The sequence below is a fragment of the Trachypithecus francoisi genome, unplaced genomic scaffold (genome assembly GCF_009764315.1).
Source record: "Trachypithecus francoisi isolate TF-2019V2 unplaced genomic scaffold, Tfra_2.0 Lachesis_group1, whole genome shotgun sequence".
Lineage (NCBI taxonomy): Eukaryota > Metazoa > Chordata > Mammalia > Primates > Cercopithecidae > Trachypithecus > Trachypithecus francoisi.
In genome coordinates this window covers 52,231,928-52,248,251 of record NW_022681454.1, presented here as the reverse complement: position 1 = coordinate 52,248,251, position 16,324 = coordinate 52,231,928, and the positions used below count along the sequence as shown (strand labels likewise).

Genomic DNA, 16,324 nt, shown 5'->3' with positions numbered 1-16,324 from the left:
AGTTGAAGTTTGTTAGAATATGGAATACAATAGCATGAATAGTGACCAAGACCATTAGTAAGAAAGAAAAATCTCATGTTGATAACTTCTAAGTGGTTATTGCTGGCTGAGATATCTTTGGCATGTACATTAGTGGCCCTGAGTGAAAAAGAAAAACACAGTTAAATGAACAAAAATGTCAGCTCCAACTCGGTAGGTCAGAAAACTACCTCATAATTATATGAGGTTGCTTCAGGGGAATAGGTTCTTAATTTGGGGAGAAAAACCAACTTATTTTAAAAATCTGTTAAGTTTCAGCCGGGCGCGGTGGCTCACACCTGTAATCCCAGCACTTCGGGAGGCCGAGGCGGGCAGATCACGAAGTCAGGAGATCGAGACCATCCTGGCTAACATGGTGAAACCCCATCTCAACTAAAAAATACAATAAATTAGCTAGGTGTGGTGGCGGGCACCTGTAGTCTCAGCGAGTCGGGAAACTGAGGCAGGAGAATGGCGTGAACCCGGGAGGCGGAGGTTGTAGTGAGCCGAGATAGCGCCACTGCACTCCAGCCTGGGCGACAGAGCAAGACTCCATCTCAAAAAAAAAAAAAAAGTGCACATGGCCATATACAGAGTAGTATAATCGTATTCGTATTTTAGGTTATTCAAAGACCTGCCTGAGTACCTTAATAAATCCCACTTGACAATTTTTCAAGACCTGAGGATTCTCTAAAATACTTTGGAGCAGTTGAAAGTGAAAGCAGAAACAAGCAGAACAAGTTGGAAGGGACTGAGAAATGACCATCAGGGCTGAGGCAGGGCAAAGCTCTTAAGAGGAGCAATACTTAGAATGAGTTGAAGGTACAGAGATCTTATCAGCTTTGTGATTAGGGACAATTACTTCACCCCTTTGAGCACTTCACCTCTGTCTTCTTACCTGTAAAAATCTAAAATTTTACAGTCATTTACAAACAGTTGTGAAGATTAAATGAGAGAATGTGTGTAAAATGCCTGCCAAGGAGTAGGTGCACAATGACTGAAAATTGCTTCCTAGTAGTGTATTACCTTAGATACCATGAAAACTCTAAAAGAATAATCATCTTGCATTGCAAGAGTTAAAAATTGGAAATAATCTGCATGTTCATGATCAGGCAATGGTTAAATTATGATACATGCATACAAAGAAAGAGTATGTAGCAGTTTAAAAAGTTAAAGCCATTTTTAGTGATGTTGATGGATTAGTGTAGATGTTCAAGATACACTATTAACTGAAAAAAGCAAATTGAAAATAATGTAGATTGGCCAGGTGCAGTGGCTCACGCTTGTAAACTCAGCACTTTGGGAGGCTGAGGCAGAGTTAGATGTCAAGAGTTAGAGGCCAGCCTGACCAACATGATGAAACTCCATCTCTACTAAAAAAAATACAAAAATTATCTAGGCATGGTGGCGTACACCTGTAATCCCAACCACTTGGAAGGCTGAGGCAGAAGAATCATTTGAACCTGGGAGGCAGAGATTACAGGGAGCTGAGATAGATCATGGTGCTACACTCCAGCCTGGGTGAAAGAATGAGACTTTATCTAAAAAAAAAAAAAAAAAGATAATATTCTACCCTTTGAATAATTCACAATTGATAAGAATTTCCCACTTGTGGAAATTTAGTTTGGTTTCTGCTTTCCCTCCAGTTTAATTAACAACTCTCTACAACCAAGTTTCTGCTTTTACCCCTGCTTAGGACAGATTTCTAAAATGGAAATTGCTTAATCAAAATATACGTATTTTGTAAAGCTTTAGATACATATTGTCAAATTGCTTTGCAGTTAGACCATGTCAATTTACAATTATATCTGAGCTGTTTAAGTGTCCCATTTTCCATGCCCTATTTATTTTGCATACTTTTTTAACTTTGTTAATTTCACAGTCCAGAATTGTTTGCAGTCATTTAGATTTGCATTTTTACTACTATTGGAAAGGAACATTTCTTTTATATGCGTGCTAGTATATAATATTTCTTATTTATGTATTTATTTTAAAGACAGCGTCTTGCTCTGTCACAGGTTGCAGTCCAGTGGCACAATCATAACTCACTGTAGCCTAGAACTCCTGGGCTCAAATGATCCCACTTCCACCTGGCACATCCTCCCCTCCCTAGCTTCTGGCGTAGCTGGGACCACAAGCACTAATCACCATGCCTAAGTTGTTTTTTGTTGTTTGTTGTTGTTGTTGTTGTTGTTGTTTGTAGAGACAGTATGTTGCCCAGGCTGGTCTTTAACTCCTGGCCTCAAGCAATCCTCCTGCCTTGGCCACCAAAATTAATGGGATTATGGGCTTGAGCCATCTTGCCCAGTCTCCTTTTTTTCCACAATTGTTATTGCCGTCTACCTACTTTCCTGTAGGGTTTTAGTGGGAATTTTAAAATAAATTTTTAAAGTATTCTATATGTAGAGGGTAGAAAACTTTTGGCTATCATATTTTTAGTGACATGCCACAGCTTATATATCTTTTAAAGTTCACAATTGTTTTGGCATGCAAAATTTTTAAATTTTTCTATGGTTCTAACTACTGATTTCTCCTTCTGATTGCTTTAATTGCTTCTATATTTAAAAAGATTTCCTATACTACAATCAGGAAAATAGTTACATATATTTTCTTCTAAATTAGTTTATGGTTCTTTTGATACATTTAAATCTGTAATTCTTCTGGGATTTGGGTAGAATAAGGTTAGAATGTTCCTATTTTGTTCTATCAATTATTATTTTTTAGTAACTTTTTACTGTTGGTCTTATTCCAATGTCTTGTTTTACCCGTATTTTATACTTGGCTTGGAGTCCCATCTCTCCTGGGACCCACTAATGGTTTCAGACAGTAATCTTTTCACAGCTCCTTACAGTGCCATGAATTTGAAGGAAGAGCTTTCTAAGTGCTGAATTTTCTCAGCCAGTTACATCATTTGCTGTCGCTGTTGTGTATGTGTGACTGTTTTTAGCACTCTTTTTATACATTATTAAGAAACAATTTTTAAAAGAAGATAGAATCATCATTCTCATACAGCTATACAGTGAGCATGTGGCAAATATTTTTAACTCGCTAATTAATGAGGGAACAGTAAGGTATTACAACTGATTCCAGAGAATTCAAAGAGCAGAGACATAAAAAGGGAATAAACAGATTTTTAAATAAATTTCAAATAAAAAAGGGTCAATGCAAAAATCCATTGTATTCCAGTAAGCACAACTACTTTGCATTACTACAGACAATAATTATTTGAATTGTTATCAAATTTCTAAAATTTGCAGAATTGCAATAAAGATCATAAATGAGAAAACCTAAATGAGTGAATAGTCAAGATACCCATTGTTTGACTTTTTGCCCATTTCAAAGTTTCTCACAAGTTTCCCTGGCAGTCTGTCTCCTTCCTTCTTTTTATCATAATAATTTTGGAAAGATTATTCTTGATCATAAAATGCAGCTAGTCTCATTAGGTTTGCCTTACTGTTTATATAGGTGTCACAAAAGTGTTATTTTACCATATAGATCACCTTAAGTTTGTGTTGTAAATTCTAAGGCTATACAATTTTGAACAAATACTAAATTAAATTCTGTCTGGAAGTATTCGTAAGGAATCTCAAATTGGACTTTTAAGGCCCTCTATTATTTGTCATCCTGCTGCTAGAAAACTAAATCCAAGAAACTCTGTCCACAATATTTCACCTATAAAACCTATAAATTTGGGTAAATTATTCTCTTCGAAAAGCCCCAAAATATCTTAAGATAACTTATACATAGTATACAATATTCTTGACCATTAAAGCCAATAAATAGACAAGTTTGTCTGGAAGATCTTTGTAAATACTACCTCCATGAGTCAAGTCGAGCTTAATTCCTTAAAAGTAGCTGTTTCTGTGTGATTCAATGAACATTGTTTTCAAACATGACATTACAGGGAAGGCTTTAGTTTTATAATTTTTACAATTACATCCTGGTATAAAGGATGACAACTTCTTACTGAACTGATGCGGATTACTAAATGGCCGTGGAAAGTAAAAAGGCTCAATAAGAATTTCTGAGTCCTAGAGGAATAAATGAAAATCATATGTCATTTTCGAATGTTTCCTTTCATTTTATAAAGTAGATTCTACTAAATTTCTATGGGTTACAGATTTCTTTTTTTTTTTTTATTTTTTTTATTATTATTTTTTTTTTATTATACTTTAAGTTCTAGGGTACATGTGCATAACGTTTATATCATGTATAACTCCCCAATGCAATCCCTCCCTCCTCCCCCTCCCCATGATAGGCCCCAGTGTGTGATGTTCCCCTTCCCGAGTCCAAGTGATCTCATTGTTCAGTTCCCACCTATGAGTGAGAACATGCGGTGTTGGTTTTCTCTTCTTGTGATAGTTTGCTAAGAATGATGGTTTCCAGCTGCATCCATGTCCCTACAAAGGACGCAAACTCATCCTTTTTTATGGCTGCATAGTATTCCATGGTGTATATGTGCCACATTTTCTTAATCCAGTCTGTCACAGATGGACATTTGGGTTGATTCCAAGTCTTTGCTATTGTGAATAGTGCCGCAATAAACATACGTGTGCATGTGTCTTTGTAGTAGAGTAATTATAATCCTTTGGGTATATACCCAGTAGTGAGATGGCTGAGTCATATGGTACATCTAGATCTAGATCCTTTAGGAATCGCCATACTGTTTTCCATAATGGTTGAACTAGTTTACAATCCCACCAACAGTGTAAAAGTGTTCCTATTTCTCCACATCCTCTCCAACATCTATTGTTTCCTGACTTCTTAATGATTGCCATTCTAACTGGTGTGAGATGGTATCTCATTGTGGTTTTGATTTGCATTTCTCTGATGGCCAGTGATGATGAGCATTTTTTCATGTGTCTGTTGGCTGTGTGAATGTCTTCTTTTGAGAAATGTCTGTTCATATCCTTTCCCCACTTTTTGATGGGGTTGTTTGTTTTTTTCTTGTATATTTGTTTGAGTTCTTTGTAGATTCTGGATACTAGCCCTTTGTCAGATGAGTAGGCTGCAAAAATTTTCTCCCATTCTGTAGGTTGCCTGTTCACTCTGATGGTAGTTTCTTTTGCTGTGCAAAAGCTCTTTAGTTTAATGAGATCCCATTTGTCAATTTTGGCTTTTGCTGCCGTTGCTTTTGGTGTTTTAGACATGAAGTCCTTGCCCATGCCTATGTCCTGAATGGTACTACCTAGATTTTCTTCTAGGGTTTTTATGGTATTAGGTCTAACATTTAAGTCTCTAATCCATCTTGAATTAATTTTCATATAAGGGGTAAGGAAAGGATCCAGTTTCAGCTTTCTATTTATGGCTAGCCAATTTTCCCAGCACCATTTATTAAATAGGGAATCCTTTCCCCATTTCTTGTTTTTGTCAGGTTTGTCAAAGATCAGATGGCTGTAGATGTGTGGTATTATTTCTGAGGACTCTGTTCTGTTCCATTGGTCTATTTCTCTGTTGTGGTACCAGTACCATGCTGTTTTGGTTACTGTAGCCTTGGAGTATAGCTGGAAGTCAGGTAGCGTGATGCCTCCAGCTTTGTCCTTTTGACCTAGGATTGTCTTGGCAATGCGGGCTCTTTTTTGGTTCCATATGAACTTTAAAGCAGTTTTTTCCAATTCTGTGAAGAAACTCATTGGTAGCTTGATGGGGATGGCATTGAATCTATAAATCACCTTGGGCAGTATGGCCATTTTCACGATATTGATTCTTCCTATCCATGAGCATGGTATGTTCTTCCATTTGTTTGTGTCCTCTTTGATTTCACTGAGCAGTGGTTTGTAGTTCTCCTTGAAGAGGTCCTTTACATCCTTGTAAGCTGGATTCCTAGGTATTTTATTCTCTTTGAAGCAATTGTGAATGGAAGTTGATTCCTGATTTGGCTCTCTGCTTGTCTGTTACTGGTGTATAAGAATGCTTGGGATTTTTGCACATTAATTTTGTATCCTGAGACTTTGCTGAAGTTTCTTATCAGCTTAAGGAGATTTGGGGCTGAGACAATGGGGTTTTCTAAATATACAATCATGTCATCTGCAAACAGGGACAATTTGACTTCTTCTTTTCCTAACTGGATACCCTTGATTTCTTTCTCTTGCCTGATTGCCCTAGCCAGAACTTCCAACACTATGTTGAATAGGAGTGGTGAGAGAGGGCATCCCTGTCTTGTGCCAGTTTTCAAAGGGAATTTTTCCAGTTTTTGCCCATTCAGTATGATATTAGCTGTGGGTTTGTTGTAAATAGCTTTTATTATTTTGAGGTACGTTCCATCAATACCAAATTTATTGAGCGTTTTTAGCATAAAGGGCTGTTGAATTTTGTCAAAAGCCTTTTCTGCATCTATTGAGATAATTATGTGGTTCTTTTCTTTGGTTCTGTTTATATGCTGGATTACGTTTATTGATTTGCGAAAGTTGAACCAGCCTTGCATCCCAGGGATGAAGCCCACTTGATCATGGTGGATAAGCTTTTGGATGTGCTGCTGAATCCGGTTTGCCAGTATTTTATTGAGAATTTTTGCATCGATGTTCATCAGGGATATTGGTCTAAAATTCTCTTTTTTTGTTGTGTCTCTGCCAGGCTTTGGTATCAGGATGATGTTGGCCTCATAAAATGAGTTAGGGAGGATTCCCTCTTTTTCTATTGATTGGAATAGTTTCAGAAGGAATGGTACCAGCTCCTCCTTGTGCCTCTGGTAGAATTCAGCTGTGAATCCATCTGGTCCTGGACTTTTTTTGGTGGGTAGGCTATAATTGTTGCCTCAATTTCAGAGCCTGCTATTGGTCTCTTCAGGGATTCAACTTCTTCCTGGTTCAGTCTTGGGAGAGTGTAAGTGTCCAGGAAATTATCCATTTCTTCTAGATTTTCTAGTTGATTTGCGTAGAGGCATTTATAGTATTCTCTGATGGTTGTTTGTATTTCTGTGGGGTCGGTGGTGATATCCCCTTTATCATTTTTTTGTGTCTATTTGATTCCTCTCTCTTTTCTTCTTTATTAGTCTTGCTAGCAGTCTGTCAATTTTGTTGATCTTTTCAAAAAACCAACTCCTGGATTCATTGATTTTTGGAGGGTTTTTTGTGTCTCTATCTCCTTCAGTTCTGCTCTGATCTTAGTGATTTCTTGCCTTCTGCTAGCTTTTGAATGTGTTTGCTCTTGCCTCTCTAGTTCTTTTAATTGTGATGTTAGAGTGTCAATTTTAGATCTTTCCTGCTTTCTCTTGTGGGCATTTAGTGCTATAAATTTCCCTCTACACACTGCTTTAAATGTGTCCCAGAGATTCTGGTATGTTGTATCTTTGTTCTCATTGGTTTCAAAGAACATCTTTAGTTCTGCTTTCATTTCGTTATGTACCCTGTAGTCATTCAGGAGCAGGTTGTTCAGTTTCCATGTAGTTGAGCGGTTTTGATTGAGTTTCTTAGTCCCGAGTTCTAGTTTGATTGCACTGTGGTCTGAGAGACAGTTTGTTATAATTTCAGTTCTTGTACATTTGCTGAGGAGTGCTTTACTTCCAATTATGTGGTCAATTTTGGAATAAGTGCGATGTGGTGCTGAGAAGAATGTATATTCTGTTGATTTGGGGTGGAGAGTTCTATAGATGTCTATTAGGTCCGCTTGGTGCAGAGATGAGTTCAATTCCTGGATATCCTGGTTACTTTCTGTCTCGTTGATCTGTCTAATGTTGACAGTGGAGTGTTGAAGTCTCCCATTATTATTGTATGGGAGTCTAAGTCTCTTTGTAGGTCTCTAAGGACTTGCTTTATGAATCTGGGTGCTCCTGTATTGGGTGCATATATATTTAGGAGCGTTAGCTCTTCCTGTTGAATTGATCCCTTTACCATTATGTAATGGCCTTCTTTGTCTCTTTTGATCTTTGATGGTTTAAAGTCTGTTTTATCAGAGACTAGGATTGCAACCCCTGCTTTTTTTTGTTCTCCATTTGCTTGGTAGATCTTCCTCCATCCCTTTATTTTGAGCCTATGTATGTCTCTGCATGTGAGATGGGTCTCCTGAATACAGCAGACTGATGGGTCTTGACTCTTGATCCAGTTTGCCAGTCTGTGTCTTTTCATTGGAGCATTTAGTCCATTTACATTTAGGTTAATATTGTTATGTGTGAACTTGATCCTGTCATTATGATATTAACTGGTTATTTTGCTCATTAGTTGATGCAGTTTCTTCCTAGCCTCGATGGTCTTTACATTTTGGCATGTTTTTGCAATGGCTGGTACCGGTTGTTCCTTTCCATGTTTAGGGCTTCCTTCAGGGTCTCTTGTAAGGCAGGCCTGGTGGTGACAAAATCTCTAAGCATGGCTTATCTGTAAAGGATTTTATTTCTCCTTCACTTATGAAACTTAGTTTGGCTGGATATGAAATTCTGGGTTGAAAATTCTTTTCTTTAAGAACGTTGAATATTGGCCCCCACTCTCTTATGGCTTGTAGAGTTTCTGCCGAGAGATCTGCTGTTAGTCTGATGGGCTTCCCTTTGTGGTAACCCGACCTTTCTCTCTGGCTGCCCTTAAGATTTTTTCCTTCATTTCAACTGTGGTGAATCTGGCAATTATGTGTCTTGGAGTTGCTCTTCTGGAGGAGTATCTTTGTGGCGTTCTCTGTATTTCCTGAATTTGAATGTTGGCCTGCCCTACTATGTTGGGGAAGTTCTCCTGGATGATATCCTGAAGAGTGTTTTCCAACTTGGTTCCATTTTCCCCCTCACTTTCAGGCACCCCAGTCAGACGTAGATTTGGTCTTTTTACATAATCCCATACTTCTTGCAGGCTTTGTTCATTTCTTTTTCTTCTTTTTTCTTTTGGTTTTCTCTTCTCGCTTCATTTCATTCATTTGATCCTCAATCGCTGATACTCTTTCTTCCAGTTGATCGAGTCGGTTACTGAAGCTTGTGCATTTGTCACGTATTTCTCGTGTCATGGTTTTCATCTCTGTCATTTCGTTTATCATCTTCTCTGCATTAATTAGTCTAGCTGTCCATTCTTCCACTCTTTTTTCAAGATTTTTAGTTTCTTTGCTCTGGGTACGTAATTCCTCCTTTAGCTCTGAGAAGTTTGATGGACTGAAGCCTTCTTCTCTCATCTCGTCAAAGTCATTCTCTGACCAGCTTCGATCCGTTGCTGGTGATGGGCTGCGCTCCTTTGCAGGGGGAGATGCGCTCTTAATTTTTGAATTTCCAGCTTTTCTGCCCTGCTTCTTCCCCATCTTTGTGGTTTTATCTGTCTCTGGTCTTTGATGACAGTGACGTACTGATGGGGTTTTGGTATAGGTGTCCTTCCTGTTTGATAGTTTTCCGTCTGACAGTCAGAAGGACTGTCTGTTGGTCTGTTGGAGATTGCTTGAGCTCCACTCCAGACCCCGTTTGCCTGGGTATCAGCAGCAGAGGTTGCCGAAGATAGAATATTGCTGAACAGCGAGTGTACCTGTCTGATTCTTCCTTTGGAAGTTTCCTCTCAGGGATGACACCACCCTGTGAGGTGTGGGGTGTCAGACTGCCCCTAGTGGGGGATGTCTCCCAGCTAGGCTACTCAGGGGTCAGGGACCCACCTGAGCAGGCAGTCTGTCCGTTCTCGGATCTCAACCTCCACGTTGGGAGATCCACGGCTCTCCCCAAAGCTGTCAGACAGAGTCGTTCGCCTCTGCACCAGCCCCGCTGCTTCCCCTATTGGACCTCAGCTGTGGGCTGTCCCCAGAGGTGGAGTCTACAGAGACAGGCAGGCTTCCTTGAGCTGCTGTGACCTCCACCCAGTTCGAGCTTCCCAGCGGCTTTGTTTACCTACTTAAGCCTCAGCAATGGCGGGCGCCCCTCCCCCAGCCTCGCTGCTGCCTTGCGGATAGATCGCAGCAGACTGCTGTGTTAGCAGTGAGGGAGGCTCCGTGGGCGTGGGACCCTCCCGGCCAGGTGTGGGATATATTCTCCTGGTGTGCCTGTTTCCTTAAAGCAGTATTGGGGTGGGAGTTACCCGATTTTCCAGGTGTTGTGTGTCTCAGTTCCCCTGGCTAGGAAAACGGATTTCCTTCCCCCTTGCGCTTCCAGGTGAGGCGATGCCTCGCCCTGCTTCAGCTCACGCTGGTCAGGCTGCAGCAGCTGACCAGCACCGATTGTCCGGCACTCCCTAGAGAGATGACCCCAGTACCTCAGTTGAAAATGCAGAAATCAGCAGTCTTCTGTGTCACTCGCGCTGGGAGTTGGAGACTGGAGCTGTTCCTATTCGGCCATCTTGCTCCGCCCCCCAGATTTCTTAAGAAGAAGAAGAAACGGTGTTCTTATATATCTGAAAAATGAAACATTAAGAGAACATCAACAATATCCCAAATGAATAACCATAAGAAAATTCTCTCATTACTGCATTCCGTCTTATTACAATTTTAATTCCTAATCCACTGAATCTTGTGCATCATATGCAGCCCTCTGCTTTGGCCTAAAATCGGTCCTGGAAATCCTGACTCAGTCTACTCGTGGTGCAATCTGAAAGCTATCTAACCAATGTCAGCTCAGCTTTGAAGTGTCAATAATTAAAGTACCTGGTAGTTATCTTCCATGAGGTTCTAAGACAGTTCTTTGTTAAAGACATAAATTCTAGGCTATAACCTGGAAGAGAAACTTCAGGGAAGCAGCAGAGTAAAACAGTACTATCAATAAACTATAGGGACCTAAAATGGCTGTTGTGGACTTATTACTAATAATTTTCAAATGTGAGCAGTCTGATGAGAGTTTATAGTAAGAATAATGCAACAGACAAGGAAATTTAGTTCTTTTTGTGGTATGCAAAACAATGATAATAAAGCCACTGCAAAAGACAATTAGACAAACATCTCTAAGGATGTGATTAAATCTATTTTCAAAGAAGTCTGTGAAAGATGTATCAGATCCAAAAAATGAATGAAAATAATTTTACAGAGGAAGAAGTCTTGAGATAGAGATAAGACATAGATAATACTAAAACATAATTGTTAATACAAGAAACCAAGTAAAGAAATTTAGGTAAGTGTACGTAATGCCTAAACATTTGTATTTTTTAAACAGTAACTGAAATTATGACTGATAACATTATACTATTGTTGTCTAATGTCATTAGGCAAAACACTGCTACAATTCTGATAAATATAGAAAAACCTGATGGGAATATTTCCAACAGCTATAATCATTATTTTCCCTTAGGTTAAAAACAAGTAAAGTAGCAAGGGCAATGAAAAAAAATTCAGGAACTTCACATAAAGCATATAAAATTTCTGAAATATTGTTGTTAATAACATTATGCCTATTCAACTTACATAAGTAAGGCTGAGCAGCTCTTCTGATTTGAAAATTCTTCCCAAGGAATTCCACAAACAAAACTAATTATTTTTAGCACCTCTTTGCAAAGGTGAAGGAATAACTCTTTGTGATATTTTTGAAGGGCCATCTGGGAAATCTCAGAGATAGTTTTATGTGTAAAAGATATCCTGACTGTTTTATTAATTTTTTCTATACTTAAGGTCCGATTATGAATGGCAAAAATCAGAAAAAATATAGAGGACATTTGGACATTTGATTAAAATAAGATCAGGGTACCAGAGAAATAACAATGAGTTAACAGTTTAAGTACATACTTAAAACAATAAAATATTTAAAAATGAACATATACATTAACATGGTTGTAAAGAACCTTAGCTCTTTATATGTGAGGAAACTGTTCTTTGCATTCTTTTCCTTAAATAATCAGGTATGTAACAAATTCAATATAAAGCACAGAAAATTATTTTTATTAGACATAATTTTTGCTATCTATTTAGGCAGATTACATAGGAAGCTAAAAAAAAAAAAAACTTTCACGTAGTAGGCAAGTAGTAAGATAAGAAAGCAAGCCATCAAGATTGGGCAAGTTTTACTGAAATTGTAGCACATCTCATAGCTTCTTTTCAGACTCAGGTATTATGAATTAAGGCAAGTAAAATATATTTCCAAAATTTGCTCTTCATTTTGCTTTTTCATATAACTGCAGTTTTCAGGGGATCCATTTTTATATTAATCCTCAAATGTTATTTCTGTTAAAACTTCAATATGTTTGTCATTACTATGATCAAATGAAGCAGTAACTATTTTTAAAGTTCTCAATTTCAACTTTTAATATGGAAAATATTAACAGTTATCAACTACATAAATGAAAGATTTTAGGGTCCTTAGTAAGTCCCAAGATTGTACAGAGGTTCTGAGATGGGGAAAATCATGGGAGGGAAGCCTGAAAACCACTACTCTATATATCCCCACTATTATATACTACTACAAAACAACTACAATAGGACAAAACTATTTTCTCTTTGAAACACAAAAGGACATAGACAGTGGTGTCAGTCTGTCCCTATTCTCATAGTGTAGTCTTAACTATTCATATTAAAAGGACTTTTACCAAAGTAACTTCTGTTTCAAGAAGAAAACTAGAGGCTGATAATTAAGAATTGTCTGTCTTCCACAAGCATTTTAAAAGATGAACAAAATTTATGTGGCAACTTTCAATAGCCACACACATACCTTTTTAAAGAGACAAAATGAATCATTCATTAACAGGACCCAAAGGCAAACACATTCTATAGGATATAAGCAAAAGTATATAAACTTAAAATTATGCCTAATAATTAGGCATCAGATTTGCGGTTTCCTATCTTAGTTAGAAGTCAACTACATATCAAGTGAGTATTCATTGTATAATTCAACTTAATATCAGTCTAAAGTTATGTGTCTTAGACTGATATCTAAGTCTGAGGGTCTTGGGACCTATATTCAAGCTGACTTGTTAAAAGAACAACAACAACAAAAAAAACACATGATTACTGTTGAAATAAAGTTGTCTGAATAATGATTCAATGTAGTTGAATATAAATGTGTACTTTTCATTATCTAAAATATTGTGTAGGCATATTGTTAGTTAGTAGACCTAAGTAAGTTTAAGACAAACAAACCCAAGTAGAACAAAATGTTGTTTATATTAAACTCAACACTGATAAATCAGAGAACATAGCTGCTTATTTTGAACCAAAATTATTACACTAGTCTTGTTTTCCAAAGATTTACTGCGATTATGTGAACTTAAATTTTAAAAGCATTTCTGAGTTTCTGTAAAAATAAGATATTAAGTATAGTACAATTTAAAATACTATAACTGTTAATTTCCTAATTTTTGGAATTTTATAAATATTTGATTTATATAAGAATGTATTTATATAAGAACTCTATAGGCCAATCAGAACAGAGATTCTTTAATTTAGAAGACATTTTAACCTAATTCATTACCCTCCAGAGACAGGAAAATATTATGCAGTCATCCAAAAAGAGATAAAGGTCTTTCTAAATTATAAGCATCTAGACACACAGACACAAGACTGCTTATAACTTCAGATCTAAGTATTAGCCACATATTAAAAGTAAACACAGAAAAATCACCAGTTCGTATATCAAAGCATTGTACTCTTTCCTGATGGGTGCAAGAGTCTTAATTTGAGCTCAAAATAGACAAATAACAACCAATAAAAATAAAACACTTTGAAAAAGGTTATTGTCTGTCACACAAGGAGAATAAATCTCTCTAATCCATTAATCTATTTACAGAAATCACAATGGCTAGCCCACAATGTTCTGAATCACTGCTGTCACCAGCAGGAAATAATATATCAGTTGTAAAAGCTGCAAAGACAAAAACAAAACACAAAAATAGCCAAAAAGGAAAATATAGAAAGAAACAGAAGATCCACAAAGTTAAATTTCTCACTGGAGATTTGCCTTTGGGAGTCTGGGTTTAAGCCCCCAGGGGTACAACCTCCTCCAGCATGTAGGTTATTCATCTATCAGAGGAATCCACTGACTATTGGCAGAAGAACCTCCAAAATATTTGCAAGACAATTTTTTAAAGGGGTATAAATAACTATCATGCAGCTATAGCATAAATGTTCAAAAGATTTCATTTAATTCATTAATTATAGAAGGAACCAGTAAGATATTATAACCAATTCAAAGGAGAATTCAAAGAGCAGAACATATCTGTATAGGGAATAAGGAAAACTGAAATAAAATAGCTGCAAAATAGGTCTCTATACAGGGCAATGATTAATTGAATTCCACTGGGCAGAATTATTTTCCACCTTTGTGGGCAAGGTATTTTCTATTATTATCAGTTTTATACAACTTAAAGACTTATGGAATAGCACAAAAACAATAAAAAGCAAAACTAACTTAGATGGGGGCACAGTCAGGACACCCACTTTTTTGTTGAACACAAGAAATTAAGTACCATATGGAAAAGGCAATACCAAAGCTTCTCTTTATCTTCAATTCTAAATTTCTAATTATTTATTCTCAGAAGAGAGAGCAAATAATATGATTCTTTCCTACATCAAATATGCAAAAGGTCTAGTAACTAAAATTTTCTAATTGTACATATTGTGCAACTCTTTTAGAATCATTTTTTTCTCCTCTGAGCATCAGCTTTACCCAAACTTCTTTCTTCTCCCTTATCAATACCACATTAGCAAATCTTTATTTCCATAGAGGCTTTCTAGACACCTATCAGTATGATAAACTATCCATTTTTTTTTTAAAAAAAGATGAAATCCTTTTAAAAGGTTATAATTTGAAGGAAGAAAAAAAAAAGCAGATCAAATAGTTTTTAAAGTGATAAGAAAGATGCTTTATGTAAAACCCACCACAGACAGGCACTTCCACTGGTCTAAACCAATCCCAAACTTGAGACATTTTATTTGACAAACTTGAAATCAAGATAGGATTCTTTTTGAATTATTACCCTGAAGTCACACATGTTTGTAAAGGCCTTTGCTAGGAATTCTGAAGTTAGTGACTCATGCGGTTCAGTAGAGTCTAGACAAGCATGAGCCTGTGACACTGCTTTGATCCTGGGCATTTTCAATATCACAACCCAGGGCCTCAAAGCTCCTAATTGGAATTATCATCACTCCTGAGAAAAAGACTAGGGGGGAAACATGTATATATCTCCATGGAAACAAACTTGTTAGTTTTGTTTTCTACAATATAAAGCAAAAAAAAAAAAAAAAAAATAAGGCCAAGTATTTCCATAGACTTGACTAACAATGTAATTTATGTATTTTAGGCGCAGCCAGGTGACAACTCTACTAGAATCCCAATCCCGACAGAACTCTACATACAAGCTGTCATTTTTGACCACATTTCCAGAAGAAAGACTTAAGTACCAACATGTTAATTTCCTAATAATTTGCTAAATTTAAATAAATTCCATAGACAGAGCAAATTAGAATAATAAATGAGCCCTGTAGCTGGAAGGCAAATTAGAACAATAAAGTTAATAAAGAAATTAGAAAGAAAACTGTAATATTGACTATCTTTTTATTATACAGATAGGCTCTGAGCTGATTGCAACATTTCATGGAAGAGAATTTTGGTGCTACTTCAAAGATATGGAAATTGGTGACATATTATGTAGCTCAGAACTAAAAAAAAAAAAAAAAAAATTCCAGATTCCCCTATTGCTAAATCGAATGGACCAAGGTTTTGCCATATGGCATTGCTAGCTGCTAAAATCATTGAATATTGACCGTTAAGGGATCTCAAATTGGCATACAAGGTTTTAAATAGTACTAAACACGTAAGTAAAATCTGTGATATCCCATGAAATGATGTGTAAAATGAATGAAAGTGTTTAATATGCATATATGCTTGGATAACATGAATCCTAAAACAGCGAAGCTGAAGAAATGAAATCTAAAGGAAACTAGATTTTAGAAAACTCAAGACTCAATGATAGAAATAAGCACTTTTTCCTAATGTGCCCTGCAGGTGGCTTTTGTGCAGAAAAGATATTAATATTTGAAGGCCACTTTTTATTAAAAATTAATATTTGGTTCTTCCTCTTTATTTCCCATTCAATTTAATTCCCTTTTTTAGTGTTTCAAAATACCTTTTTATTTTTATTTTATATTTTAATTATTTTTAATGTATTTTCTTTTTTAAATTATTATACTTTAAGTTCTAGGGTACATGTGCAAAACATACAGTTTTGTTTCTTTTTTTTTTTTGAGACAGAGTCTGGCTCTGTCACCCAGGCTGGAGTGCAGTGGCCGGGTCTCAGCTCACTGCAAGCTCCGCCTCCCGGATTCCCGCCATTCTCTTGCCTCAGCCTCCCGAGTAGCTGGGACTACAGGCGCCTGCCACCTTGCCCGGCTAGTTTTTTGTATTTTTTTTAGTAGAGACGGGGTTTCACCGTGTTAGCCAGGATGGTTTCGATCTCCTGACCTCATGATCCACCCGTCTCGGCCTCCCAAAGTGCTGGGATTACAGGCT

General features: G+C 36.9%; 1 protein-coding gene across 1 annotated transcript in view; it reads left to right on the top strand.

The window, feature by feature from the left end:
* The window catches only part of CFAP299 (cilia and flagella associated protein 299), a 662,518-nt gene extending 647,162 nt beyond the window's left edge, over nt 1-15,356 (top strand). The window contains exon 6 of the mRNA XM_033214298.1: nt 15,117-15,356. Within this exon, the coding sequence (XP_033070189.1) occupies nt 15,117-15,212 (96 nt within the window). The 3' untranslated portion in view covers nt 15,213-15,356. The remainder of the gene's footprint in view (nt 1-15,116) is intronic.
* The last annotated feature ends 968 nt before the right edge of the window (nt 15,357-16,324 follow it).